General features: G+C 46.8%; 1 protein-coding gene across 1 annotated transcript; it reads right to left on the bottom strand.

The window, feature by feature from the left end:
- Window positions 1–4,916: 4,916 nt before the first annotated feature.
- Window positions 4,917–16,170, bottom strand: cd40lg (CD40 ligand). The gene is made up of 5 exons (XM_070883969.1): window positions 15,940–16,170; window positions 15,239–15,358; window positions 12,944–13,010; window positions 8,109–8,201; window positions 4,917–5,575 (listed from the first exon to the last, which is right to left on the bottom strand). Exons 1-5 carry the CDS (start codon window positions 16,168–16,170, stop codon window positions 5,163–5,165), a joined length of 924 nt encoding a protein of 307 aa, XP_070740070.1. The 3' UTR covers window positions 4,917–5,162.
- Window positions 16,171–27,566: the final 11,396 nt, after the last annotated feature.

Consider the following 27,566-nt stretch of genomic DNA (forward strand, 5'->3'; position numbering starts at 1 on the left):
ATAAAAATATTTTTTCTGAATGCCCTAATCCTTTGTAACTTAATTTTTTTCCTTTGACTTGTTTTTGCGATAGTTAGTGAAGGTGAGTTGAGATGAGATATGAGAATGCATTGTCTAAAGGCCGTGCTATATTAATGCACTGTGTACCTCTGAGCATTTTCCGTTGTACAGGCAGTTAAGGAAAATATGATTGTAACGTCAGTCATGAGAATATGTTGAGCAGGGGAACAAGAATCATTACCTTCCACATAATCTCACGCTGGGAGATTAAGTTATAGACAAGGTGCAATTGAAAGTGGGTGACAATTCTTAGCACCTTTTTCCAGGCAGTTTCCAATTTACTATTTTAGGTTGTATATCTCTAACCTGAAGGATAGTTGGCAGTATTTTTAACGTTTGTGTTCCTTTTCTGATTTTGCAACCTCATTCAGCTGCCAATAGCACCTCCACCCCCCCATCTTCTCAATGCCCAGTTCATCCCTCCTCTTCCCACTAATGTGACCTGCATTTCAAACCCGCCATCTTGGACTTTTACTTCTGCTCCTATATCCATCCCTCTTCCTCTCTCTTTGTGCAATGCGGGATAGAGAGGTCCCAGGGGACGGGAAGACTTTTAGTGGCATGGAGGGTGTGGGAAAATATATGCAGAGTAAGTGGAGTGGGGTTACTGGAGGTACAGTAAAGAACACGGAGATTTGGAAACTTGATGGGTAATTTTCATCTAACTTTCATACAATCTTCTTGGGCTACCTCAGATGAATATATCCATGCACATGTCATTGTGTGAATACCATTGGTAGAGGAGTTTTATGAGCCATGTCTCTAGATTTCCCGTGCTTACATTCCGTGTGGGTAAACTCCTCTACCAATGGTACTCGCACAATGATATGTGCATGGATATATTCATCTGAGGTAGCCCAAGAAGATTGTATGAAAGTTAGATGGACAGTAACCTTTTTGTTTCATATTCAATCTGTGAACATGAGCATCGCTGGCAAGGCTGGCATTTATTGCCCATCCCTAATTGAGAAGGTTAGTGGTGAGCCGCCTTCTTGAACCGCTGCAGTCCATGTGGTGAAGGTACTCCCACAGTTCTGTTAGGGAGTTCCAGGATTGTGACCCAGTGACGCTGAAGGAACAGTGATATATTTCCAACTCATGATGGTGTGTGACTTGGAGGGGAATGTGGAGGTGATGGTGTTCCCTTGCGCCTGCTGCCCTTGTCCTTCTAGGTGGTGCCGTTGAATCGCCCATCTGTTGGAGAAGTCACTCAATTTTCATGCCATTGATTCAGTCACTCGGTCACTGCCCGGGCAGTGACGTTCAAACTTACGCACACGGAATGTAAGCACGGGAAATCTAGCGACATGGCAAATAAAACTCCTCTACCAATGGTACTCGCACAATGACATGTGTATGGATATATTCATCTGAGGTAGCCCAAGAAGATTGCACACAATGTTTACACTGAGGTTAAACTAAGTATGGCTGGGTTTCCTTGCAGGAATCATAATAAAGAGTCTGAACTTTCTCCATCCCTGTGGTTGCTATATTGGTTGGTTTGGGACCGCATTCTTTGTGTCCTTCCCTTGAAGTAACCTGTACTTTGCTTCACCCTAACCTTATGTTCCAGCTACCTCCACCCTCACCTCCATCAGTATCCTGAAGGTAGCGTTCACTATTTATTTTATATCACAATTCTATTAGAGATAGCATTAGCGACAGAAGCAGAAAGCGTTTTGTGGACTATATTTTGGTGGTCTGTTGGTTTCCATCCCAAGATAGGATAGGAGTTAAACTTTTTTTGATCACCTTTTAATGTCTGACACAACACCCACATATAAGAGAAAGCCACAAGTAACTCCCATCGCCCAATCTCAAAGTTACCCAGATCAGAGCCACGGATGATTAATCGGTGAAATGGCTTCCATCTGCAATGTCATGATGATATGAATTTTAAAAACCAGTCACTCATCAAAGTGGGACAATGAGTTTGTGAAGTTGTGATGTGGGGCTTGTCTCTATCGAAACATTTTTCTGAATCAGCCATTTCTACAAGGAACTAATTATGATTAGCAATGCATGTTGGTGACTCCCAACTAATGATTACCGAGTAACAGAACATTGTGCACCCTTATGATCAGTTACGTGGAGAGACTGGAGAAGCTGGGGTTATTCTCCTCAGATCAGAGAAGGTTAAGGGGAGATTTGATAGAGGTGTTCACAATCATGAAGGGTTTTGACAGAGTAAATAAGGAGGAACTATTTCCAGTGGCAGGAGGATCGGTAACCAGAGGACACAGATTTAAGGTGTTTCACAAAAGAACCCGAGGGGGAGATGAGGAGAATGTTTTTAACGCAGCGAGTTATTGTGATCGGGAACGAGTTGCCTGAAAGGGCGGTGGAAGCAGATTCAATAGTAACTTTCAAACCGGGAATTGGATAAATACTTGAATGGGAAACATTTCAGGGCTGTGGGGAAAGAGCACGATGGGCCGAATGGCCTCGTTCTGTGATGTATCATTCTATAATTCTGTGATTTGATAATCTGCTGTGTTAGTTTCAGATTAGGAAGCGTGTAATTGTACTGTATCCCGCAACCCAGCTCATCAGAACAATGCAGGCAGCTGCACAGGTTCAATAAATTCTGGTCGTCGAAAATAAAGAAAATATTACAACATTCTTACACAAGGAAAAAGAAAATCTTTATTTGTTTATAAGTTTTATATGTCTATAGCTAAATTATACAAAGGACTAGTTGAAAAGTAACATTTCTTATATAAATATTGACGAAAATGAGCAATACTGTAAAACAGTTCATAAAATGTGAACAATTTAATCAAATAAATAGCTTAACCTTAATATTATTAAACAGCAGGAAACCCCACAATTCTAAATGTTCTGTAGTCACTACCAGTTGGGTTATTTTTGGAATGTACTTGTTTCAGATTGGTACAAAATGCCAAATACACCGGAAAAATACCCTCACACACACACTCACACACACACACAAACTCACACGCAACCTCTGTAATGACAAACTTGACAAGTGCAATTTAATTATCCTGTTCCAGAATATGATAAATAAGATACAAAACAAAACATCTTCAGAATTCTCTGAGATGCACATTGAGATTCAGAGTGCCGTTTTAGCATTCTAACAAACATTCATGCTAGTACTGAGCTCACAGTAACACTTTTGGTTATTACTGTTTACACCCTCTCCACGAGAACAGGGATAACGGGAATAATTAGTGCTTCATGCAACGTAGAAAGCCCAGAGAGTCCTGTCGGAGAGAGCTTTACCCAGAGTCCTGTCGGAGGGGGCTTTACCCAGTGAGTCCTGTCAGAGGGGGCTTTACCCAGGGTCCTGTCGGAGGGGGCTTTACCTAGGGTCCTGTCGGAGGGGGCTTTGCCCAGAGAATCCTGTCGGGAGGGGATCACTGGGTCACAGATTGGAAATCCAGAGCTTGGTTTGATAGGGGACCAGCGAGCTGTCGGAAGATATCACACGGGATGGTTTGGTCGATTTTGTTGATGTTGAATAAAGTCAACAGTAACTTTGAGGAAAACAATATTGCAATAACAGGATTGTGCTCAGCGAGAACTGCTGAAGCGGTGACACGTTATTGAGAAGTTTGAAGAACTTCACTTCCTGAGTGTGTACGGTTCAGTTGCACTGATCAAAGGCACATTGCTGCAATTGTTAAACCACTTCATAGGGACAATGGAATAGAATGAGTCTATTTAAAGGTGTGTATCTGCAAACTAACTGAGGCGTTTAATTTTTCCTTTCAATGTGATGCTTGATGCGTGCAATAAGAATAATCTATTATTTGAAATACTCTAAATGTAATATGCTCCAGTTTCAGAAGGACTTGGATGATGAACGGGTTCAGTGCCATGGTGAACGGGTTCAGTGCCATGGTGAACGGGGTCAGTGCCATGCTGAACCAGTGCAGTGCCGGGGTGAACGGGTTCAGTGCCACGGTGAAGGGGTTCAATGATGGGGTGAACCGATTCAGTGCCATGGTGAACGGGATCAGTGCCGGGGTGAACCGATTCAGTGCCATGGTGAACGGGTTCAGTGCCGGGGTGAACCGATTCAATGCCATGGTGAACGGGTTCAGTGCCATGGTGAACGGGTTCACTGCCGGAGTGAACGGGTTCAGTGCCATGGTGAACGGGTTCAGTGCCGGGGTGAACGGGTTCACTGCCGGAGTGAACAGGTTCAGTGCCTGGGTGAACTGTGGTCTCTGCCTTCCCCCAGTGCCAGCTTACTGATATTCATTCCTCGTTTAGCATGCTCACTATTTTTGTTTAAATTTAAAATGCGCTTAGACAAGTGTGAGAGAGGACATGTGCAACAATGCTCAGTGGTAAGAGCTGTGCCACAGTACTGGCGGGCTGTGGTTTTCTGTTTACGAGCTGCAGACTGCACAGGCTGATCTACACAGGATGCATTTGTCAACCAACAACAGTCAGCGTTTGCACTCAGTCCTCACTAAACAGAGCAAGCCCAATTTCAAATCCATTGAAGCAAAGCACATGCCCCAACAATATTCAGAATGTGACCCCTGGGTATTAACATTAAAACTGGGTATCTGAAGCAAAGTAGAGTTACTTAAATAATCTTTTTCAGCACAATGCGTGGCGGCTTTGAAATAGGGCACTGCAGCAGAGCCCAGAACACATGATAGACCGGGTCTGTCCACACAGGTATCACTCGGCTCAGGCACGGGAAGACCAGCGGGGTGGTCTCAGTGAGCCGGGGGGCCGGGGCAGGGGCGGGGGCCAAGGGCCGGTGGGCAGGGCCGGGGGTCGGTCTCACTGGCTGTCTTGCAGACACGCTGAAAATGCAAGTTTTTGCAATTTTCCCAAGTTCCTATGCAAAGCCTAAAAGAACATAATGCTAGGACGCCTGCCTTTGATTGGCAATGAAAGTATTGACGGTGGAAGCAGCGATTGAGAGGTGTCGAAGGGCTGGAGATTGTTTGGTACCACTGTGTGGCGGGGCGGTGGAAGACCAATGTTGCGGGTTGCTGGGGCCCGTGGGAGGGCGGTGAGAAGCGGTAGGACACTGCTGGAAAGACCTGACGCTTGAGAGGTGGAACCAATCTTCTGTCTGGCAGCAGGCTTTCAGTCGGGTTTGAACAGAGGAACTAAAGCTGAAAAATGCCAAAGTAAGTGGCTTTGTCATAACTCAGCAGGCTTGTGTTAGTGACAGCCACAAACAGGCGGTCTCCTTTCTTCAACTGGAACACTCCGCCCTGATTGACTGAGTTGAAACTAGAAGTTTGGCCTTTGTCCACCGGCGTTTTGGAGGCTTTCATGAGAAGAGTAGATTGCATCAGTGTCCTTTGCAAATAGATGTACTGAAGAAACGGCACGCTGGATTGGCTGCCAGTCTTTTTACTGGTTAGTCGAAAACTAACCTGACAGTAGACATAGTACAGGCCAGGCTCGTTTATAACTAGCTTTCCACTGGTGTAGTTTATGTTGCGTGTAAAGGCAGGAAATCCTTCAGCCATCCACTGTTTTATTGGAGATCCTTTCTCTCGAGGAAAATTGTTCCCTATTGAGCAGAAAATAGCAAACTATTATAAAGGCACGATGGATGTACACTATTTGAACAAACAGTCCTGGTTCAACCCATCTAGATTGTGTCACAAAGACCATCTAACATAAGCAAATTGTAAAAGGCCAGTGACTAGAACCAGGCCCCCAATACTGGGACAAATACTACACTCGGAAACTCGCACCTTGTTTTTTACGATTGTCCAGGTTCTAATCAGCCTTTTCCTGTCCCAAGTGTCATCAGATCAGCCATGATCTCATTAAATGGCGGAGCAGGCTCGAGGGACCAAATGGCCTTCTCCTGCTCCTATTTCTTATGTTCTTATGTCTTGAGTACTACATGTAGACTAACCCAATAACTACTTGAACCATGTCTTCAATCAACAGTCTAGTTGGACCAGAACAGAATCTGGGCAAGGGCAGTGGAGTGGGACTAGCTGAGGTGCTCTTGCAGAGAGCCGGCATGGGCTCGATGGGCCAAATGGCTTTCCGTCCTGTAACCATTCTATGATTCTATGATTTTATGATTTAATTCCCACCCAAATTTTCTTCTTCAGCAGGTATTCAAATCCATAAAGGACATTTAATCATGATATCTGTTCACAATAAGTATATTTAAATGATTAATTTTCTATCTCCTCTGGAAAGGAAGAACTTGCATTTATATAGCGCCTTTCACATCCTCAGGATGCCCCACAATGCTTCACAGCCAATGAATTACTTTCAAAGTGCAGTGGCCGTTGTTACATGGGCAAATGCAGCAGCCAATTTGTGCACGGCAAGGTTCCACAAACACCAACAGAGATAATGAGCAGTTAGCCTGTTTTGGCAGTGCTGGTTCAGGGAATAACGATGGCCAGGAGACTAGGGCAACTCATCTGCTCTTCGAATAGTGCGATGGGATCTTCTATCGCCACCTGAACAGGAGGTGGGGGCCTCAGATAGGTGGGCACCATGCGCTGGAATTTCCTGGCATCGGAAAACAGGGTGCCGAGACCCAAGGGAACCAGATCTCAACCGGCCCACCTAGGTACCTTCCAGGCCTGGGAATTGTGGGCCCAATTCAGTCACTGGTTCTTCATTGGTGTGGGCTTGGGAACAAAACTGCCGTAATTGAGCAGAACTTGGCTGCCTGACTCACAGAGCCCTCGGGGTGGCTGGGCTGTGAATGTCAAAGGTTGCACTAGTACAGTAGGCTCTTCTGAGGTTACACTTGAGGTTAAAACACATTGCGAGACAGCGGAGAAGAAACGTTACTTGCATCCTACACTATTCTCGACCCGAAAGTACTTAATGCTGACACCTGGCTAAAAAACGATTCCATTGACATCTCTCATCTTAATACCACTACAAGTGTTCACTGCACATGACTTCATTTATATTTTGACAAGTAACATAGTTCTAACATGAATGTAACAAGAATAAATGTGTTTTGTTTTGAAATATGTTCTTTTTTATTCTAAATGATAATTTTGAAATGATTAGATGTTAATTGACCTCCCGTGGTATTGCCCCAGTTGCACTGGGCTATCACCGTAACCCCTGTAGGTGCACTGGTATCTGACCGTACCCCCTGTAGGGGCACTGGGCTATCACTGTACCCCCTGTAGGGGCACTGGGACATCACCGTACCCCCTGTAGGGGCACTGGGCTATCACTGTACCCCCTGTAGGGGCACTGGGATATCACCATACCCCCTGTAGGGGTACTGGGCTATCACCATACTCTCTGTAGGGGCACTGGGCTATCACCGTACCCCCTGTAGGGGCACTGGGCTATCACCATACCCCCTGTAGGGGCACTGGGATATCACCATACCCCCTGTAGGGGCACTGGGACATCACCGTAACCCCTGTAGGTGCACTGGGATATCACCATACCCCCTGTAGGGGCACTGGGACATCACCATACCCCCTGTAGGTGCACTGGTATCTGACCGTACCCCCTGTAGGGGCACTGGGACATCACCGTACCCCCTGTAGGGGCACTGGGCTAGCACCGTACCCCCTGTAGGGGCACTGGGAGTAACTGGGGGTGGAGCTAGGAGGGTTTCTGATTCCTAATCTCATTACCCGAGTCTTGCCTCTTCTAACGATGTTTGCGTGGAGAGTCGGGGAAAGCGAATCCCCTCAGAGTGCATCAGTGACGTACTGCTCCTCCTAATGGTAAAAGTGTGGAACTCCAAGCGTGACCGTGTGTCACAGAATGGTGATGCCCAAATAAGGAGTGTGTGCCATACATCAGATTTAATATATTACTAATCAATATCCCACTACATTGCATATAAAGCAAGGTGTTTCCCTGAAAGTGCAATAGCAATAAAAATAAATATATTAAAATGATAATATATGAAATATAATGGAATTCATCTTTATCTATTTCAATATATTAGATAACTTACATTTAAAGGCACTTCCCATCAACTTTTTATCCATTATAAATTGATATATCTGTTATAATGCGCAGATCCTATGTAAACTTGTCACACTCCCGCCAGTGAAATGATCTTTCACATGATCCTTAGACCTTACCTGCTGTGATGTCTCCTTTATTTAATCCAATGAGATGAGCTGCTGTACGGTGAGGGTTGTGGAAGCTGTCAATTTTTGGACTAGGCGGGTCACCTAAACATCAAGGTACATAGTGTTGAAGGAAACTCAAACAGTGTCACACGTGATATCTACAATCAGTCTTCAATCTTTGCTGCTTGATGGAACTGGGCCTCCCAGCTGACAGACTGCATACCTGTTTACCATTTTTCTTGGTAGCCATTGGCACAACTAAGGAGAGGCAGTGGGAATTACTGGCTGGAATTCTTCAAATATTGGTAGCATAGCATGGATTGGTTTCCAAAGCTAGCCCATGTCATGCTAGCAAGCCTAATGCGGTCATTACATGCAATAAAGAAAAGACTTCCATTTCTATAGTGCCTTTCACATCCTCAGAATGTCCCAAAGCGCTTTACATCCAATAAAGTACTTTTTGACATGTAGACACTGTTGTAATGTAGGAAATCCGGCAGCCAATTTGTGCACAGCAAGCTCCCACAAATAGCAGTGGGATAAATGACTAGATAATCTGTTTTAGTGATGTTGCTTGAGGGGTAAATATTGTCAGGACACCGGGAAGAACTCCCCTGCTCTTCTTTGAAATAGTGCCATGGGATCTTTTACATCCATCTGAGAGAGCAGACAGGGGCCTCAGTTTAACATCTCATCCGAAAGACGGCACCTCCGACAGTGCAGCACTCCATCACTGGAGTGCCAGCCTAGATTTTGTGCTCAAGCCTCTGGAGTGGGGATTGAACCCATGACCTCTGACACAGAGGCCAGAGAGCTGCCCACTGAACCACGGCCGACACTGTCAATGCCAATAATATGTCATTGTCAGTCCTCATCTTTAACAGCAAGAATCATTTGCCTTTAAATGTCACCACAGTAAACATAAGAAGACGATAGAAGGAAACAATATATAGGTCTGCGCTGTGTACAGAAACAAAACCCATTGTAGCATTCCGGAGAGATCTAACCTCAGCATCGACCGACATTACAACTAGATTAAGTTCCATAGGTGAAAGTACTTTGCAGTATCTCAAACTCGAGGAGCTGAGAAATGACTGAACAGTCCTGCCTGTTCCATCGCCTGACTGAGCAGGAGACTGAATGGTGGCCTTGGAGAGACCAGTGGTCGGGACTGGGATGTCGCTCCCGCTGAAGCTGGCCGCGGTGCGAACCTTTAGTGGGATAAAGTTCGTGGCAACAGCAGATGCTTAGGATGGAATGTGTTCGGAAAAAGGCCAATAACCAAACAGGAAATCAGATCAACGCCTAATTTCCATTTGCCCATGTCACAGAATGATACAGCACAGGAGACCATTCGGCCCATCGTTCCTGTGCCGGCTCTGTGAGAGAGCGATCCAATCAGTCCCACTCCCCGCTCTTTCCCCATAACCCTGCAAATTCTCCTTTTCAAGTATTGACCCAATTCCCTTTTGAGAGATACTATTGAATCTACTCCCACCATTCTATCAGGCAGTGTGTTCCCGATCACAACAACTCGCTGTGTAAAAACTTTCTCCTTATACTAAATCTTCCGTGATTTGATCATTTTGAAGTTTTGCATTGAGTCACTTTAAGAATATTGTTTAATAGATTAATATCATAACACTTCCAAATGTAATAATAATCATCCTAATGCATTTTTATTCTTTTGTATAATTAGACAATTGACAATAATCTTGAACTTTAACTGTACATAAAGTACTTTCAAATGCATCATTAAGTAATGCGGCATATGAATCAGCAGAACTGTGTCATGGTAAGGTAAAGAAAAACTGTGTTCCTTTGAAACCAAAATGAATTCCTTTACTCTGGCTATCAATACTGAACTACTTTATATAGGGCACTAAAGACCATGATGATGAATGTCCCACAGGGAAGGGAACCTGCCATCCTTACCTGGCCTGCTCTACAAATGACTCTAATTCCAAGCTATATGGTGGACTCTTAAATGCCCTCAGAGTAACTAGGGATGGGCAACTAATAAGAACATAAAAACATAAGAAATAGGAGCAGGAGTTGGCCATTTGGCCCCTTGAGCCTGCTCCGCCATTTAATACGATCATGGCTGATCTGATCATGGACTCAGGTCCACTTCCCTGCCCGCTCCTCATAACCCTTTACTCCCTTATTGCGCAAAAGTCTGTCTATCGCTGCCTTAAATATATTCAATGACCCAGCCTCCACAGCTCTCTGGGGTAGAGAATTCCACAGATTTACCTCCCACTGAGAGAAGAAATTCCTCCTCATCTCAGTTCTAACTGGGCAGCCCCTTATTCTGAGACTGTGCCCGCTATGAGTGGAAACATTCTGCATCCACCTTGTCAATACTGCTTTGCCCACATCGCAGTAACAGAATTAAGTGCGCAATCTATCAGTGAAGAAAGGACAATATTTGGTCTTTAGTCTAAGTATGTAGAGCCCCCTTACTAACCTTGCACAGATCACACATTAACCATACTACTGTAGTACAGTTGCTTTATGGTTTATAAAATTTAACTTTCTTCATTTTGGATTTCTCTGTGGTGGAAATGCAAATGCTGATGATCAACGTGAGCTCTGTACACCGAGCAAGCAGGCATCAGTTCTCTGGAAGATCAAAGGACGATTTGCAACCCCGTTCCAAGCAACCACTCTCTGCCTTTAAGTTTAGGCAGTGATTAATTTATGGAACGACTGTCTGCAGCAATTAATCGGCCAGAATCTGACAGTGTCCAATCTCAAAACAACCTTTAGCAATATTTGGGCAATGCAACTGAGCGGCTCTGTTAAATGCTGAGGTAAATATTTCCCCATCAGCCCTCTAACAAATCCCACCTTCTGTTAGCTCGCAATTATATTCAGTTTATGGGAATTATTATTTTTTTCCCAATTAAATAACTAATGGCAACATTATCTTTGGTGTTTTGCTCTGTGTAAAACTCAGTTTGGCCCATGCTTATCACACTTTCATGTGTTTCTCATCATTTTGTTCCTGTAATTTTTGGTGAACGTGTTCATCTCCTTAAAGTCATTTGGGCCGAATCTGACTAAAACTGAATGTGGAGTTTTGTTTTTTTACTCTAGGTTACAGTTAAGAGACTGTAATACAGTCACAGTGTCACTTAGAGAGCAATTGTACTGCTGCTTGGGGTACAATAGTGTAGTAGTTATATTAATCGTCCAATAATCTTGAGATTATTAGACCATCAATCCAGAAATAAGAGTACGGTAGCATAGTGGTAACGTTAGTGGACCAGTAATCCAGGGGCCTGGACTAATGATCCAGAGGCGTGAGTTCCAATCCCACCACAGCAGTTGGGGAATTTAAATGCAGTTAATAAATCTGGACTAAAAAGCTAGTGTCAGTTAATGTTAATATAGTCACTACACTACTGTACCCTAAGCAGCAGTACAATTGCTCTCTAAGTGACACTGTGACTGTATTACAGTCTCTTAACTGTAACCTGGAGTAAAACACCCCATTCAGTTTTAGTCAGATTCAGCCCAAATGACTTTAAGGAGATGAACACGTTCCACCATGAAACTGCCGGATTGTCGTAAAAATCCAACTGGTTCACTAATGTCCTTTAGGGAAGGAAATCTGCCGTCCTTCCCGGTCTGGCTGATATGTGACTCCAGACCCACAATGTGGTTGACTCTTAACTGCGCTCTGAAATGGTGACTCACCACCACCTTCTCAAGGGCAGTTAGGGATGGGCAATAAATGCCGGCCTCGCCAGCGACGCCCACATTCCAGGAACGAATATAAAAAAAGAACGTAAGTTCAAATCCCACCGTGGGCAGTTTGAGAATTTGAATTCAGTTTCATTTGGAAATAAAAGCAGTAAAAATAAAATTTGGAATGGTGTAAAAATCCAACTGGTTCACTAATGTCTTTCGGGGAAGGTAAGCTACCATCCTTACCCGGTCTGCCCTACGCATGACTCCAGTCTCACATATAGTCCTAGCGAGCCACCCAGTTGTATCAAATTCAGGGCAATTAGAGATGGGCAATAAATGCCAGCCTTGCCAGTGATGCCCACGTCCCGAGAATGGATACTTTTGCATCATTGCGAATCAGCTTTTGAAGTCAAACTCTGAATTGAATGGTCAGTAAATGAAAGGCAAATGGTCTGAGCCCCCTTCCCCCTTCCACCAAGAGGCGCCCTCACACACATTCCAGTTTACACTGCCTGCAGTATAACTCCTGGTTATATTTGGAATTCCAAATGTGCTGGCAAATTTATTCGGGATTTTTTAATATTTGGACAAAGCCGCTCCCCTCCCCCCTCCCCCCATGACTCCTAATGTTAGGGCTTGGAATTTTGAATACACATCAAGGCATACATGGACAGAACTACTTTACCTCTGAGAGTGTGGCCTTGAGGGTTGCACAGATAGCAGTGTAACTTCATTCTGCTGACTGTGCTTGCACAGTCTGTTCCGGGTTGCTGCAGTATAACTCCAATCTCAGTTCACGTTTCACATGCTTATTTCTATAAATTACGTCGGTATAATAAGAGCAGCAAACTTTTTACGAAGCCTGAAGTTGTAAGCTAACCCACATGCTTTATTCATTGACAATCACCTCTTTGATCATGAAAGGACCAGTTCCTTCACAAAGTGTCTACAAGACTCTACCAAGCCACAGCTAGGCAAGTGAGCGCCAATTTCACCCTCGTTTTCATAATCTTCAACATTTTCAAAAATGAGATCTTATGAAAAATATAACCTTCGCAAAAAATGTCTCGTGAGTTTGTCAATTTGTGTTTCTGTAGCCTCCTTTGTGAAGCTTGTGGTGAATAAAGATAAATAGAGAAAAATACCTTTCTGCATGTTAAATGTCGATTGGTCCTTGTGAATTGACGGTTCTTCAGTGTCTTTTGATAGGAACTGAAAGGGTAAAGAACAACACAATTAGCATCTTAAAGCAAAGATTACCGCAGGGAGGGGACGAGGCAATTTGCCTCATCGACCCCGCGCTACCCTGAGCTTGTCTTCATTCTTCGAGCGTGGACTTTCCTCCCACATTAACTGTTGATCTCTTATTTTACAGCCACCAAGTTCCTTTCCAATCTCTCCTTAAAAAAATAAAGTGCTTTTAAATATCTCTTTAACCCTCAAATTCCTCCCCCAAAAGATAGCTACAAAAGGAAATTGTAACAAAAAGGCCTATTATTTAATCAGGCTCATTCCATCCACAATCCATGTAAGGAAAATAAGAAAATAGGAATTAGGAACAGAAGTTAACCATATAGCCCTTTGACCTGCTCCACCATTCAATGAGGTCATGGCTGATCAACCCCACTTTCCCACCCGATTCCCATATCCCTTGATTCCCCTAGAATCCAAAAATCTATCGATCTCAGCCTTCAATATATTCAGAGACTCAGCATCCACAGCCCTCTGGGGTGGTGAATTCCAAAGATTCACCACCCTCTGAGTGAAGAAGTTTCTCCTCATCTCAGTCCTAAATTGCCGACCCCTTATCCTGAGACTGTGACCCCTGGTTCTAGGCTCCCCAGCCCAGAGGAAACATCCTCTCAGCATCTACCCTGTCAAGCCCTCTCAGAATCTTGTATGTTTCAACGAGGAAGAAAGATCTTGCATTTATATAGCAGCTTATTGTAATTCAGAAACATCCCAAAACTTCCGATAGAATGAGTGGCATTGAGCAGTTACTGTTGTGGGGATAAACCTCAACCTCTTCACACACAGCAACCTCCAGAAAGAGCAAAGAGGTGAATCACCAGTTCACTTTACTTTGATGTTGGTTGAAGAAGGAATGTTCACCGGGAGCACTTCCCCTGCTCTTCTTCCATCTCACAAGGCAGACAGTTTCAGATCTCAGCCATAGTACAACACCTCCAACAGTGCGGCACTCCCTCAGTACTGCCCTTCCAACAGTGCAGCATTCCCTCAGTACTGCCCCTCCGACAGTGCGGCGCTCCCTCAGTACTGCTCCTCCGACAGTGCAGCGCTCCCTCAGTACTGCCCCTCCGACAGTGCGGCACTCCCTCAGTACTGCCCCTCCAACAGTGCAGCACTCCCTCAGTACTGCCCCTCCAACAGTGCAGCACTCCCTCAGTACTGCCCCTCCAACAGTGCGGCATTCCCTCAGTACTGCCCCTCCAACAGTGCGGCGCTCGCTCAGTACTGCCCCTCCGACAGTGCGGCGCTCGCTCAGTACTGCCCCTCCAACAATGCAGCACTCCCTCAGTACTGCCCCTCCGACAGTGCGGCGCTCCCTCAGTACTGCCCCGCCAACAATGCAGCACTCCCTCAGTACTGCTCCTCCGACAGTGCGGCGCTCCCTCAGTACTGCCCCTCCAACAGTGCGGTGCTCCCTCAGCACTGCCCCTCCGACAGTGCAGCGCTCCCTCAGTACTGCCCCTCCGATAGTGCGACGCTCCCTCAGTACTGCCCCTCAGTACTGCCCTTCCAACAGTACGCCGCTCCCTCAGTACTGCCCCTCAGTACTGCCCCTCCGACAGTGCAGCACTCCCTCAGTACTGCCCCTCCAACAGTGCGGCGCTTCCTCAGTACTGCCCCTCCGACAGTGCAGCGCTCCCTCAGTACTGCCCCTCCGACAGTGCGGCACGTCCTCAGTACTGCCCCTCAGTACTGCCCCTCCGACAGTGCGATGCTCCCTCAGTACTGCCCTTCCGACAGTGCGACGCTCCCTCAGTACTGCCCCTCCGACAGTGCAGCGCTCCCTCAGTACTGCCCCTCAGTACTGCCCCTCTGACAGTGCAGCACTCCCTCAGTACTGGAGTGTCAGCTTGGATTCTGTACCATTCACTCGAAGTTGAGTTCTCCCAGTGTACTATTTTTTGCCCTGGGAAATGTTTTGCAGACTGTGCCGACAATGCAACGAGATAAAAGCCACGGGCGGGCGCCTATCTGATGTCCTGCAATGCTGGCCCTCCTTGGCATCTCGGCCTAACCCTAACCCAGGAACAGGGTTTATCCAGGACACTTTTAAGACATCATCTAGACACATCAAAGATCGCCATAGTGACCACACGGAGGGAACCATTTCTATAAACAGTCACTAGAAAGTAGAAAGTTTTCTTGCGATAGAGCGAGGGCGAAGAAGTTTACTGTCTGGGAGGGTTTACCTTTTCAAACAGCTGCAGGAGTTGGGATCTTCTCTCACCACAGATCGCTTTTTTATCGTTACATTGTGTGAGCATGTTGAGGGACCTGTATGCTGGTTCCATGTTGATGATTTCCTGAACCTTTTAAGGAAATAGACAACAAAAAATATGTTTAAAAAGCCCGCAACAATGTGAAGGTTTGAAAGCACAGACAACAGTGACATTCTCCTTGCCCTGGTTTATTGACCTTCGCCAGCCGACGGGCTCTGGCACCATGCCCAGACACAGGCTCTCTGGGAATCTCACCGATAACCATCCACCATCAACCTGTGCCCAACTCGCTCACACAGCGCCATGGCTTGGTGCAGTGAACAAGTTACCAAACAAGTTCTCATGGTCTGTGCAGCTTTGATGCTGCGGGCAAGGACCAGCATTTACTTACACTTTCTCATAACTTTTCTTGCTTTTGCATTTTATATTCTAAAAAGAAACTCTCGTTGCTCCTTGCATTTTGCTCGATTCCTAACCACACTTTAATAAATTACTATTTTGGGTTCTCCCTGAATTTAATTTCTATTTCAAAATTAATTTGAAATTGCAGCCAACTTAAAAAAAGAGATTTAATTCAATGAAAACACACTGGGTTTTTTTTACAGAAAACGGTTCCATTAATGTTACAGAAATGGACAGCTCGCACTGAAGTGCCTTTCCACGTTTCTCACCTTGTCGAATTTGATGGAGAAGTAGACATAGAGCAAGGCGCTGGTAACCATGTGAGCCAGCAGGAAGAAGGCTATCAGGGCAATGAAGACCCGCACAGACACAGAGGGCTGGTGCTCGCAAGCTTTCTGCTGCTCCACCGACTTGCCGGAGGCTTGGTTCATGTTATCAGCCAAAGCAGATACTGTCAGCACCGTCCCCTCCTTCACACTGCAGTTGGCAGCACGCAACATTCAATCTTCTGGCATCTCACACCTTTCAGGAAACTAAAGAAGTTATAAAGCACAATTCTGAGAACCCCGCACTTCCTGGAAAATATGTCTCGCCCTGGTCAGGTTTGAAGAGTGGGCTGTACCAGCAAAATCATTCCTCTTTTAAATCCTTCCTATACTTTTCCCCTCTTACTGTGTAACATGAAAGGAGATGTCTTGTCATCATTGCAACTTTGATCCAGAAAGTCAGATTATTTTGAGACCAATCGCTGAGATGGTAATCTCTCCATCAATTCGCATTTCCTTTATCCACTATTTCCTTTTACTTTTGCAGCTAACCTTTCTCGCAAACTGTGTCTAGAGTTGTTTTTCTCTCTCTAGAAGGAGGTGCTTTGCTTCCGAAATGATATGTGTGCAACAATTGTTTTCAGTATGTGTGTTGAGGTGACCAAGATTGTAAAGCGGTTCGCAAACACTGTGTGTTTTCTTGTTCGATCTACAGACTTTACTGAACCTTAGAGTGAGCTTGAAACAACACCCACATTATGCAAGTCCTTCACGGGTACAAAATTAATCTCTGCTCAGGATCGCTGCCTCCAGCACACTTCTATGTGACTCTTGCAATGTGTCAGATTAATGTCGCATTTAGTTTAGTGCACAGGTTGTTTGTAAAGGAACGGGTTTAGAGACCTGCTTTCACCAGGTTTAATGCTAAATACATTGCATGATCAGTCAGTGCAAATTCACCACCATAGCTTTCACAGCAACCCCGCCAACTCGGGCTTGGTATGTTGCAGAATTGTGATTGATATCTGCTGGTGATATTTGCCTTGTTCCCGAACCATGTTTAACTACAGTTAGATATCAATGGCTCACATCAGATCACATCGAAACCCTGTCTGCATAAAGACCATAATGTGACTATTTTACAGCGAACCCTTGGGATGGGCAGGCCAACAGTGGAATCCACATGTGTGGCTGTTTAAAATTACTAATTGCCCAACAACTTGGCAAGCAACTTCAAAACGATCCTTGCTCTATTCTGCTATGAATCATCTCTAGTCTTCCTTGTCGAGATCACTGATCCATGCTTTTCCTCACCACACGTATCTCCCCACTTGTGCAGTGATACTGGTCTGCGTTGCTTTTTAACTTTTAAGATTTTACTGAGTATATGTCAAAGGAAGAACACCGTGGGGCGATTTCAAGGCTGAGATTCACACTTGGGGTTCTGCTGGTATCTGTGAGCCAATCAAACAGCAGTCTTATGCCCTATGATGTGAACAGAATAAAGATTTGTATTTACATAAGTCTAATCATGCCTGAGAAATATCTCGCAGCACGTCACACTTGTTATTTTTAGAAATCCAGTCCTTGTTGTAAAGTCAGCAAATACAACAGCTAGGTTCAACCAAATGCACCAGATGATTGAACAGTTCACCTGTTGTTTGTTGAGGGATATATCATCGAATCCTAGAATGATACAGTCTAAATTGTGCCTGTGAAAGAGCGATCGAGTTAGTCCCACTCCGCTCGGCTCTTTCCCCATCGTCCCGTCAATTTCTCCTTTTCCAGTATTTGTCCAATTCCCGGTTTGAAAGTTACTGAATCTGCTCCCACCACCCTTTCAGGCAGCGCATTCCCAATCACAACAACTCGCTGCGTAAAAAAAACTGTTTCCTCATGTGGCCTCTGGTTCTTTGGCCAATCACCGTCAATCTGTGCCCTCTGGTTACCGACCCTTCTGCCAATGGAATCGGTTTCTCCTTATTTACTCATCAAAACCGTTTATAATTTTGAACACCTCTATCAAATCACTTTGTAACCTTCTCTGCTGTAAGGAGAACAACCCCAGCTTCTTCGGTCTATCCACGTCACTGAAGTCCATCATCCCTGGAACCATTCTGGTAAACGATTCACTAGGCTGATTCCGGAGATGAGGGGGTTACCTTATGATGATAATTTGAGTAGACTGGGTCTTTACTCTTTGGAGTTCAGAAGGATGAGGGGTGATCTTATAGAAACATTTAAAATAATGAAAGGGATAGACAAGATAGAGGCAGAGAGGTTGTTTCCACTGGTCGGAGAGACTAGAACTAGGGGGCACAGCCTCAAAATACAGGGGAGCCAATTTAAAACCGAGTTGAGAAGGAATTTCTTCTCCCAGAAGGTTGTGAATCTGTGGAATTTTCTGCCCAGGGAAGCAGTTGAGGCTAGCTCATTGAATGTATTCAAATCACAAATAGATAGATTTTTAACCAATAAGGGAATTAAGGGTTATGGGGAGCGGGCGGGTAAGTGGAGCTGAGTCCACGGCCAGATCAGCTATGATCTTGTTGAGTGGCGGAGCAGGCTCGAGGGGCTAGATGGCCTACTCCTGTTCCTAATTCTTATGTTATGTTCTAAACCTCCTCTGCATCCTCTCCAAGGCCTTCACATCCTTCCTAAAGTGTGGTGCCCAGAATTGGACACAATACTCCAGCTATGGCCTAACCAGTGATTAGCATAACTCCCTCACTTTTGTACAATAAGCTTCTGTTTAGAAGGATCCCGTGTGCGTTTTTACAGTCTCTCAACTTGTTCTGCTACCTTGAATGATCTGTGTACATATAACCCCAGGTCTCTCTGTTCCTGCACCCCATTTAAAACTGTACCCTTTAGTTTATATTGCCTCTCCTTCTTCCTACCAAAATGTATCACTTTGCACTTCTCTGCATTAAATTTCATCTGCCCCATGTCTGCCCATTCCACCAGCCTGTCTGTACTCCGAAAGTCTATCACTATCTTCCTCACTGTTTATTATATTTCCAGGTTTCGTGTCAGCTGCAAACACAGAAGTTATGCCAAGTCCAGATCATTAATGTTGGCATATTGGCCAGGAACATAAGCAGGCCATTCAGCCCCTTAAGCCTTTTCCATCATTCAATTCGATCATGGCTAATCTGTACCTGAACTCCATGTATCTGCCTTTACTCCATATCCCTTGATTCCCTCTCAGAACTCTATTGATCTCAGTCTTCAAGATTTCACTAATTTCCAGCACCCACAGAACTTTGGGGAAGAGAGTTCCATATTTCTGCTCCCCTTTGTGCGATTTCACTCCTGATCGGTCCAGCTCTAATTTTAAGATTGTGTCCCCTTGTTCTGGATTCCCGTCACCAAAAGAAATCATTTTTCTATCAGTAGACCTGCCCCGCTCTTCTTCAAATAGTGCCACAGTTGCGAAGATGAGTGTTGTGAGGAAAAGGTTGAGTGGGTGACAAAGGAAGACCATCGATGATGCACAGAGGAATGGAACAAGCATCTTTTTTTAAATTATTGGGCAATTAGTAACTTTTGCTGTAAACAGTCACAAATGTAGATTATATTTCTGGTCCCATCCAGGAAACCAGTCCTTGGTGGAAAATCTTGTTCAAAGGACAGAACAAAGTAACGATATAGCTGGAATCTAAAGTACATTGGCTCCTGGTCCAACAATGCCTCAATTTTAAAATTCTCATCCTTATGTTCAAATCCCTCCACGGCTTCACCCCTCCCTATCTCTGTGATCCCCTCCAGCCCTATGATAGATTTTTTAGATATTAAAGGAATCAAGGGATATGGGGTTGGTGTAGAAAAGTGAAGTTGAGATAGATCAACCATGATCTCATTGAATGTTGGAGCGGGCTCAAGGGGCCGAATGGCTAACTCTTGCTCCTATTGCTTATGTTCTTAGCTCTGCAGTCCTCCAATCCTGGCCTCGAGTGTCCCCCCCCCCACTCCCTTTGCCCCACCATTGGCAGTCGTGCCTTCAGCTGCCTGGACCCTAAGCTCTAGAACTCCCTCCCTAAACCTCTCCGCCTCTCTCTCCTCCTGTAAGACACTTCTTAAAACCTACCTCCTTGACCAAGCATTTGGTTACCAGTCCGAATATCTCCTTCTTTGGCTCGGTGTCAATTTTAGTCTGATTATTATCCTGTGAAGCACCTTAGGGCAATTTACTATGGTTAAGGCACTATATAAATACAGTTTGTCACTGTAAATAAATGTTTACAGCACGATGCAACTTCATCTCATGTCTGGAATTTGTGTTCAGTTGTGTTTCATTTCTTAAATACATTCCATATGAAAGATTTTCTTTGAATAAGTGATGGATTTCACTGTAAACTTACAGCATTGACATCGCAAAGATTCTAAATACCCTTCTGTGAATGTCCTGCCACACTATACCCAGTTGTGGGTTTACCACAGAGAATACAGGGCACGAACAAAGCAAGGCATCAGAACTGAGGAACAAATTACCACAGGATGTGGGGAACCTTTGAAGTCTCAGCAACAGTCAGGAGTGGAACATGACACTTAATAAATGAGTCTAGGCGAGAGTTGACTTTCTGCCACCGATATAGGGCTCCAAACATCCAACACCTTCATCTGAAGTTCTTGTTTGCTGTTTTAATGGGGACGCTGTCCCGTTTATTGTTAAATGTGTACATGCCTCTGTTAATGGGGACGCTGTCCCGTTTATTGTTAAATGCGTACATGCCTCTGTTACAATAAAGAACGTGCATTTCCATATTTCTACAGCACCTTTCAGGTTTTCAGGACGTCCCAAAGCGCTTTACAGCCAGTGAGATACTTTGGCGTGTACGCCGCGATTTCGCCTACCTCGGCGATCCGGTGCGGCTGGAATAGGTGATGGGTCTTGACCTTGCTGCTGGCTCCAGCCCACTCTGTAGAATGATTTTAACATTGATTGGGCTTGTTAAGCCCACCCAACGCGTTTCCCAGCCAATTGAAGGATGCGGGTCTGATGACATAACTTGATGACGTGTCACCAGCCGGTTTCCTTAAAGGGACCATGCACAAATTAATTTTGACAGTTGTGCTGTCACTGTTCTACAGCATTGAGGTGCTGCACACACTGCCAATCAGCACAGAGAGGCACAGCTGCACCCAGGCTCTCCCATCACTCCCTCCACATCCTTATGGAGGGAGTCACAGCATGCAGGGAGGTTCTCTGCCCTTCCAATGGGTGGAGGAGGCCTCCCCAAGACACCATGCAGCCTGGGTGCACATTGCACAGGAGGGTACAAGCAGGGATGTGGTCAGGAGGACCAGGCTGCAGTGGCACAAACCTTTCAATGATGTCAGTAGATCAGGAAACGTTACTGCAAAGCCACACTCAACCTCATCCTGCTGTGCCACTCATCACATTCCCTATCCTACTCCTGCACACCCTTACTCACACCAACTTACCTTGCACCTCCACCCATCCCTCTCTCTATATCTACATTATTACTTCCCCATCTTACGAGCCACCCCTCACACTCACCCTGGTGAAATCATACCAACTAATAACACACAAGGGTAGGCACTTGAGTGTTTTATGGAATGTTCATGTAAAGTTTATGTTAATGTGTTGTCAAACATTAAAATCTTTATTTTCAGCACTTCACGTTCTTGCACCGATTTGTGAGCACCTTTGGAAGTGGCTTAGTGAGTTGCAGTGAATGGTGGGACATAACGTTACCCCGCAATGGTGATGAGTGCGAAAGGAATGACTTGGGCATTGCAGGGATGCTTTATGGTGCTGGTGTGGGGTGGTGCCAACCTGGTGCATCATGTGGCAGCCAGGGTGTACAGTGTCAAGTGAAGTAAATCTGGCCATGATGAGGCCACCCCTGGCCTCCCGGGCAGCAATATGGTCGGGTGCTGATGTCCTGTGTCCTGTTCAGCATCAGTTGTTTGCGGAGAAGGTTGGTGTTGTTGGTGGTGCTGCTCGTGTGCCTGGTGCTGCTGGTGTTGGGGCTGATCGTGGTGGGATTCTGAGGACCAAGGGAAGATACTTTCAAGGGTACAGATGCTGATATAATAGATGGCAGGTGAAGTAGAGATGACAGAAGCGATCTGTCAATGGTGAGAGAGGTTATTCCAATGAGGTGAGATGGATCGAGAGTTTACTCCAAACACTATATAAATACAAATTATTGTTGAATATTATGCGAGTGCAGTGAGGTATAATTGGCAGCAATAATTTCAAGCCAAAGATGTTTGTCACTGATTGCCATCAAGACCCAAGTCCCCAACTTTTCTATCTCACGAGGGTCCAATGGAAAATGCCACCACATTTACATCCAGCTTACATGATAATCTACATGAAGGTACCGATTACAGCTTGTAGCATCAGCATTGTGCAATTAGATTGTAGCATTGCAATCACTTCCTGCTAATAATATCTATATACAATTCTGATAACCTGAGATAGACCCGATGACCGCCCAGTTAAAATATTCATAAACACTGGAGCTGTGTGAAACCCTCACAGCCTGAGTCACATCAGCTATATGTTAAAGTGTGGGTGCACCAGATTGTCATGTGGCAGTCCTGGTTACAGGCACCCAGAGAGCTGGGTCATTTTCAGTGTAGGGCAGCACAGGTCGGTCAAACAGAGGTTGGCATCGAGTGCAGCTTCACAGAACACGCAGGGAACACTGAGCAGGTCAGTGAAGCTGACATTCCAGCCATGGACAGAAAGAACAAAGGAATGAAAGAACTTCCATTTCTATAGCACCTTCCGGGCCTCCGGACCTCCCAAGTGCAGGAAAGTGGAGTTGAGGTAGACGGTCAGCCAAGATCTTATTGAATAGCTCGAGGGGCTGAATAGCCTACTCCTGCTCCTATTTGTTATGTTCTTAAGTTCAAATCTGTACAGCCAATGAAAAACTTTTTGAAGAGCAGCCATTCATCAGAACCAGAGAATAGTTCAGGTGATCAGCTTATAAGACAGAACGGAGCGAGGGAACGAGAAGAGGGTAAGAACACAAGAAAAGATAAAGTTGAGCTGTGAAACGATTGGGGGAAGAAAAGGAGAGGGCTAACTGATAGAAAGAATATATAACGAGAGGCACAATGAGAGGAATAAAGGACATGTACAAAATTGTGAGAATGTGTGAATAGTTAAGGGAGATGGGCCAAAGGTGGGTATATGGTGTTAGGTCACAGATCAGCTGTGATCTCATTGATGGCGGAGCAAGCTCGAGGGACTGAATGGCCGACTCCTGTTCCTCTGTTCCTAATAGTTAAAGCAGGTTAGTTAAGTTAGGCATAAGAACCAGAGGTGAAATTAGAAGAATTTCTTTTTACGCAGCGAATTGTTGTGATCGGGAACGCGCTGCCTGAAAGGGCGGTGGGAGCAGATTCAATAGTAACTTTCAAATGGGAATTGGATAAATACTTGAAAAGGGAAAGTTTGCAGGGTTATGGGAAAGGGCGAGGAGTGGATAATTGGATCGCTCTGTCACAGAGCTGGCACAGGCACAATGGGCCGAATGGCCTCTACCTGTGCTGTATTGGGCCGGGGGGGGGGCATAAAAACCGGGCAAAGCGGAGAAGGCTACAATGCCCCAGGTGGCAGGAAGCAGGGGTGCTGATGATGTACCGATGGGAGATCTCCACACCCTCACTGCCCACACCCTCACTCCCCACACCCTCACTCCCCACACCCTCACTGCCCACACCCTCACTGCCCACACCCCCAATCCCCACACCCTCACTCCCCACACCCTCACTGCCCACACCGCCAATCCCCACACTCTCACTCCCCACACCCTCACTCCCCACACCCTCACTTCCCACACCCTCACTCCCCACACCCTCACTTCCCACACCCTCACTCCCCACACCCTCACTGCCCACGCCCTCACTGCCCACACCCCCAATCCCCACATCCTCACTCCCCACACCCTCACTGCCCACACCGCCAATCCCCACACTCTCACTCCCCACACCGTCACTCCCCACACCCTCATTCCCCACACCCTCACGCCCCACACCCTCACTCCCCACACCCTCTCTCCCCACACGCCCAATCCCCACACCCTCACTCCCCACACCCTCACTCCCCACACCCCCAATCCCCACACCCTCACTCCCCACACCCCCAATCCCCACACCCTCACTCCCCACACCCTCACTCCCCACAACCTCACTCCCCACAACCTCACTCCCCACACCCTCACTCTCCACACCCCCAATCCCCACACCACTAATCCCCACACCCTCACTCCTCACACGCCCAATCCCCACACCCTCACTCACCACACCATCACTCCCCACACCCTCACTCCCCATACCCTCACTCCCCACACCCTCCATCCCCACTCCCCAAGACCAAGACCCTCACTCCCCACACCCTCAATCCCCACACCCTCAATCCCTTCACCCTCACGCCCACACCCTCACTCCCACACCCTCACTCCCCACACCCTCACTCCCCACACCCTCACTCCCCATGCCCGCACTCCCCACACCCTCACTCCACACACCCCCAATCTCCACATCATCACTCCCCACACCCTCACTCCTCACACCCCCAATCCCCACACCCCCAATCCCCACACCCTCACTCCCCGCACCCTCACTCCCCACACCATGACCCGCCCACTCCCTCAATCCCGGAGCACCAGTCCACCCTTACTGTTAGAGTGAAGTGGGAGCTGTGGTTATGGTCTGAAGCTATTCTACTACAATCTGCACAATGCTGGTTATGTCTGAATGGGCTGTTAGACTTGCTTCACTTGACTTACTTACATGGATTACAACGAGTCTGGTTCCGAACGCTACCTATTGCTATATGATCCCTTGGCAGACTTGCTCAGAAAATGTAAACCGAAAGCATTAGCAAATATACAGCCATGTTTAGTGTGTGTTAAAGAACACAGCGGAGAGGGTACCAGGCTGTGATTCACACTTGAGGTTCTGCTACTATCCAGGAACCACTCAAACTGTGGTCTTGTACCCAACGATATGAACACAATAAAGCTTTACATTTGCATAGTGTCTAATCGTGTCTCTGAGAAATATCTCAAAGCCCTTTACACAAATTACTTTTGAAGTGCGCTAACTATTGTTGTGTAACCATTTCACACAAACAGCAGGAGCGGAATCGTCCGTTTACCAGGTTTCACTCATCCTGCTGCACACATGTTTGAAACTTTGCATTCCCACTTACTCCAAATCATTTCAATTGAAAATGAAATATCCCACAGCCTGCTATAATGCGGAGAGTGTAACTTTGCAGTCCAATGCAGTTAAACAACAACTATGTGCATTTAATATAGACCAACATTCCAAGGCCCTTCACAGGAGTATAATCAGATAAAGGTTGACACTGAGCCAAAGAAGGAGATATTAATACAGCTAACCGAAAGCTTGGTCAAAGAGGTAGGTTTTATGGGAGGAGGAGAGGCGGAGAGGCGGAGAGTTTGGGGAGGGAATTCCAGAGATTAGGGTCTTGACAGCTGAAGGCATGGCCGCCAATGATTGGGCGAAGGAAGTGGGCGATGCTCAAGAGGCCAGAGTTGGAGGAGCGCAGAGAGCTTGGAGGGTTGTCAGGCTGGAGGAGGTTAGAAATTCTTCATGATTCAGTCCGTTCAACATGAACCAAACTACTAAACATTGGCGCACTTGTCTCATTTGCTACACTCTTAGTCTACAGCCTAGGGACCCAACCAAACCCAGACAAAGGGTGGCTGCCCCAAAGGTCTGAGAGAAAAGGATGCACAAACGTTGATCCAGACTCACCTCTTCTTGTTAGATCTTGTTGGGTATAATATTCTTAATTATTTATTAATTTGTCTTAATGAAGCCATTGTCTCAGACCGAATCGGACCATTCGCGATCTCCGTGTCCTATTTGACCCTGAGATTCCGACTGCTGTATCCTCTCTATCACCAACACCGCCTACTTCCATCTCAGTAACCTAGACCCTAAACACTAGAATTCCCTCCCTACACCTCTCCGCCTCTCTCTTTCCTTCTTTACGATGCTCCTTAAAACCTACCTCTTTGACTAAGCTTTTAGTCACCTGTCCTAATATCTCCTCATGTGGCTCGGTGTCAAATTTTGTTTGATAATCGCTCCTGGGAAACACCTTGGGACGTTTTACTGTGTTAAAGGTGCTATAGGAATTTAAGTTCTTGTTGTTGTTAATTCCACCACTCAACAGTATCAAACACAAAAGAACTAACTCGGGCCTAAGTTCCAAACCACATCCTGACTGCCTAAAGCACATCCTGCAGAATATAAGCTTGCAATGCTCCTCAAGTTAACACCCCACCCCGACCCACCCCCAGCCTCCCCCCGACTCCAAGCCTCCCCCCAAAACCCCAGCCTCCCCTCCACTCCCCCCTCCCCCTCACCCACAGCCTTCCCCCAACCCCACTCCCAGCCTCCCCCCGACTCCAAGCCTCCCCCCAAAACCCCAGCCTCCCCCCCACTCCCCCCTCCCCCCTCACCCCCAGCCTCCCCCCCACTCCCAGCCTCCCCCCTCCCACAACCCCAGTCTCCGCCCCCACTCCCCCCTTCCCCACAGCCTTCCCCCAACCTCACTCCCAGCCTCCACCCAACCCCCCCTAAGCCTCCCCCCACTCCACGCCCCCCCCCGACTCCCAGCCTCCCCCTCCCACAACCCCAGCCTCCCCCCCCACTCCCAGCCTCCCCCCACAACCCCAGCCTCCCCCCCCCACAACCCCAGCCTCCCCCCCACTCCCAGCCTCCCCCTCCTACAACCCCAGCCTCCCCCCTCACCCCAAGCCTCCCCCCCTACTCCCAGCCTCCCCCCTCCCACAACCCCAGCCTCCCCCCTTCACCACCAGCCTCCCCCACTCACCCCCAGCCTTCCCCCACTCCCAGCCTCCCCCCCCTCACCTCCAGCCTCCCCCTCCACTCCCAGCCTCCCCCCTCACCCACAGCCCCCCACTCCCTCCCCCATTCCTAGCCTCCCCCCCCCCCCACCTGCTGCCTTTATTCCTAGGCAATGGTATGAGTGGATTGGTGTCAGCACCACTGGGCGGGGATTGGGAGCAAGTGCAACAATCCTACACTGAAATACCCCCTCCCCCTCGCCAGTGCCCCAGCCCACCCCATTCCACCCCACCATTGCCCTCAGTCTCCCCCCATCCCCAGCCCCCCCACTCCCCCCTCCCCACCGCCCACTCCCCCCCTACTCCTCCACTCCGCCCATTGCCCAATGCCCACCCCCAGCCCCCCCTCCCCCGCCCCCCACCCACCACCCCCTGCCTCCTGCCCCCTGCCCCCCACACCCCCTCCCCCCTGCCCCCCGCCCACTCCTCCACTCCCCCCCTTGCCCCGTGCCCCGCACCTCCCCCCCCTCCACTGCCCCCTGCCTCTCTATCGAAGTATAAAAAGGAGGGAACTTTGATCGTGTCTTAAATTTTCCAGCAATTTATTGTTGTTGCTCACCTTAATGGTGGGAATATTGTTGAGGAAATGGACGGTAAACATATTAATGTCATTTTGCACATCCTTTCTATTCTACTCCTTGGAAGAGTTCACTTTGAGTTATTTGCTCAGCTTTTCAATTCTTTTAAAGTCCGACTGCAGTACTTCCAGCACAAAGCAACCTAATTGGATTTACA

Source organism: Pristiophorus japonicus, chromosome 6 (assembly GCF_044704955.1).
Source record: "Pristiophorus japonicus isolate sPriJap1 chromosome 6, sPriJap1.hap1, whole genome shotgun sequence".
In the NCBI taxonomy this organism is placed as follows: domain Eukaryota; kingdom Metazoa; phylum Chordata; class Chondrichthyes; family Pristiophoridae; genus Pristiophorus; species Pristiophorus japonicus.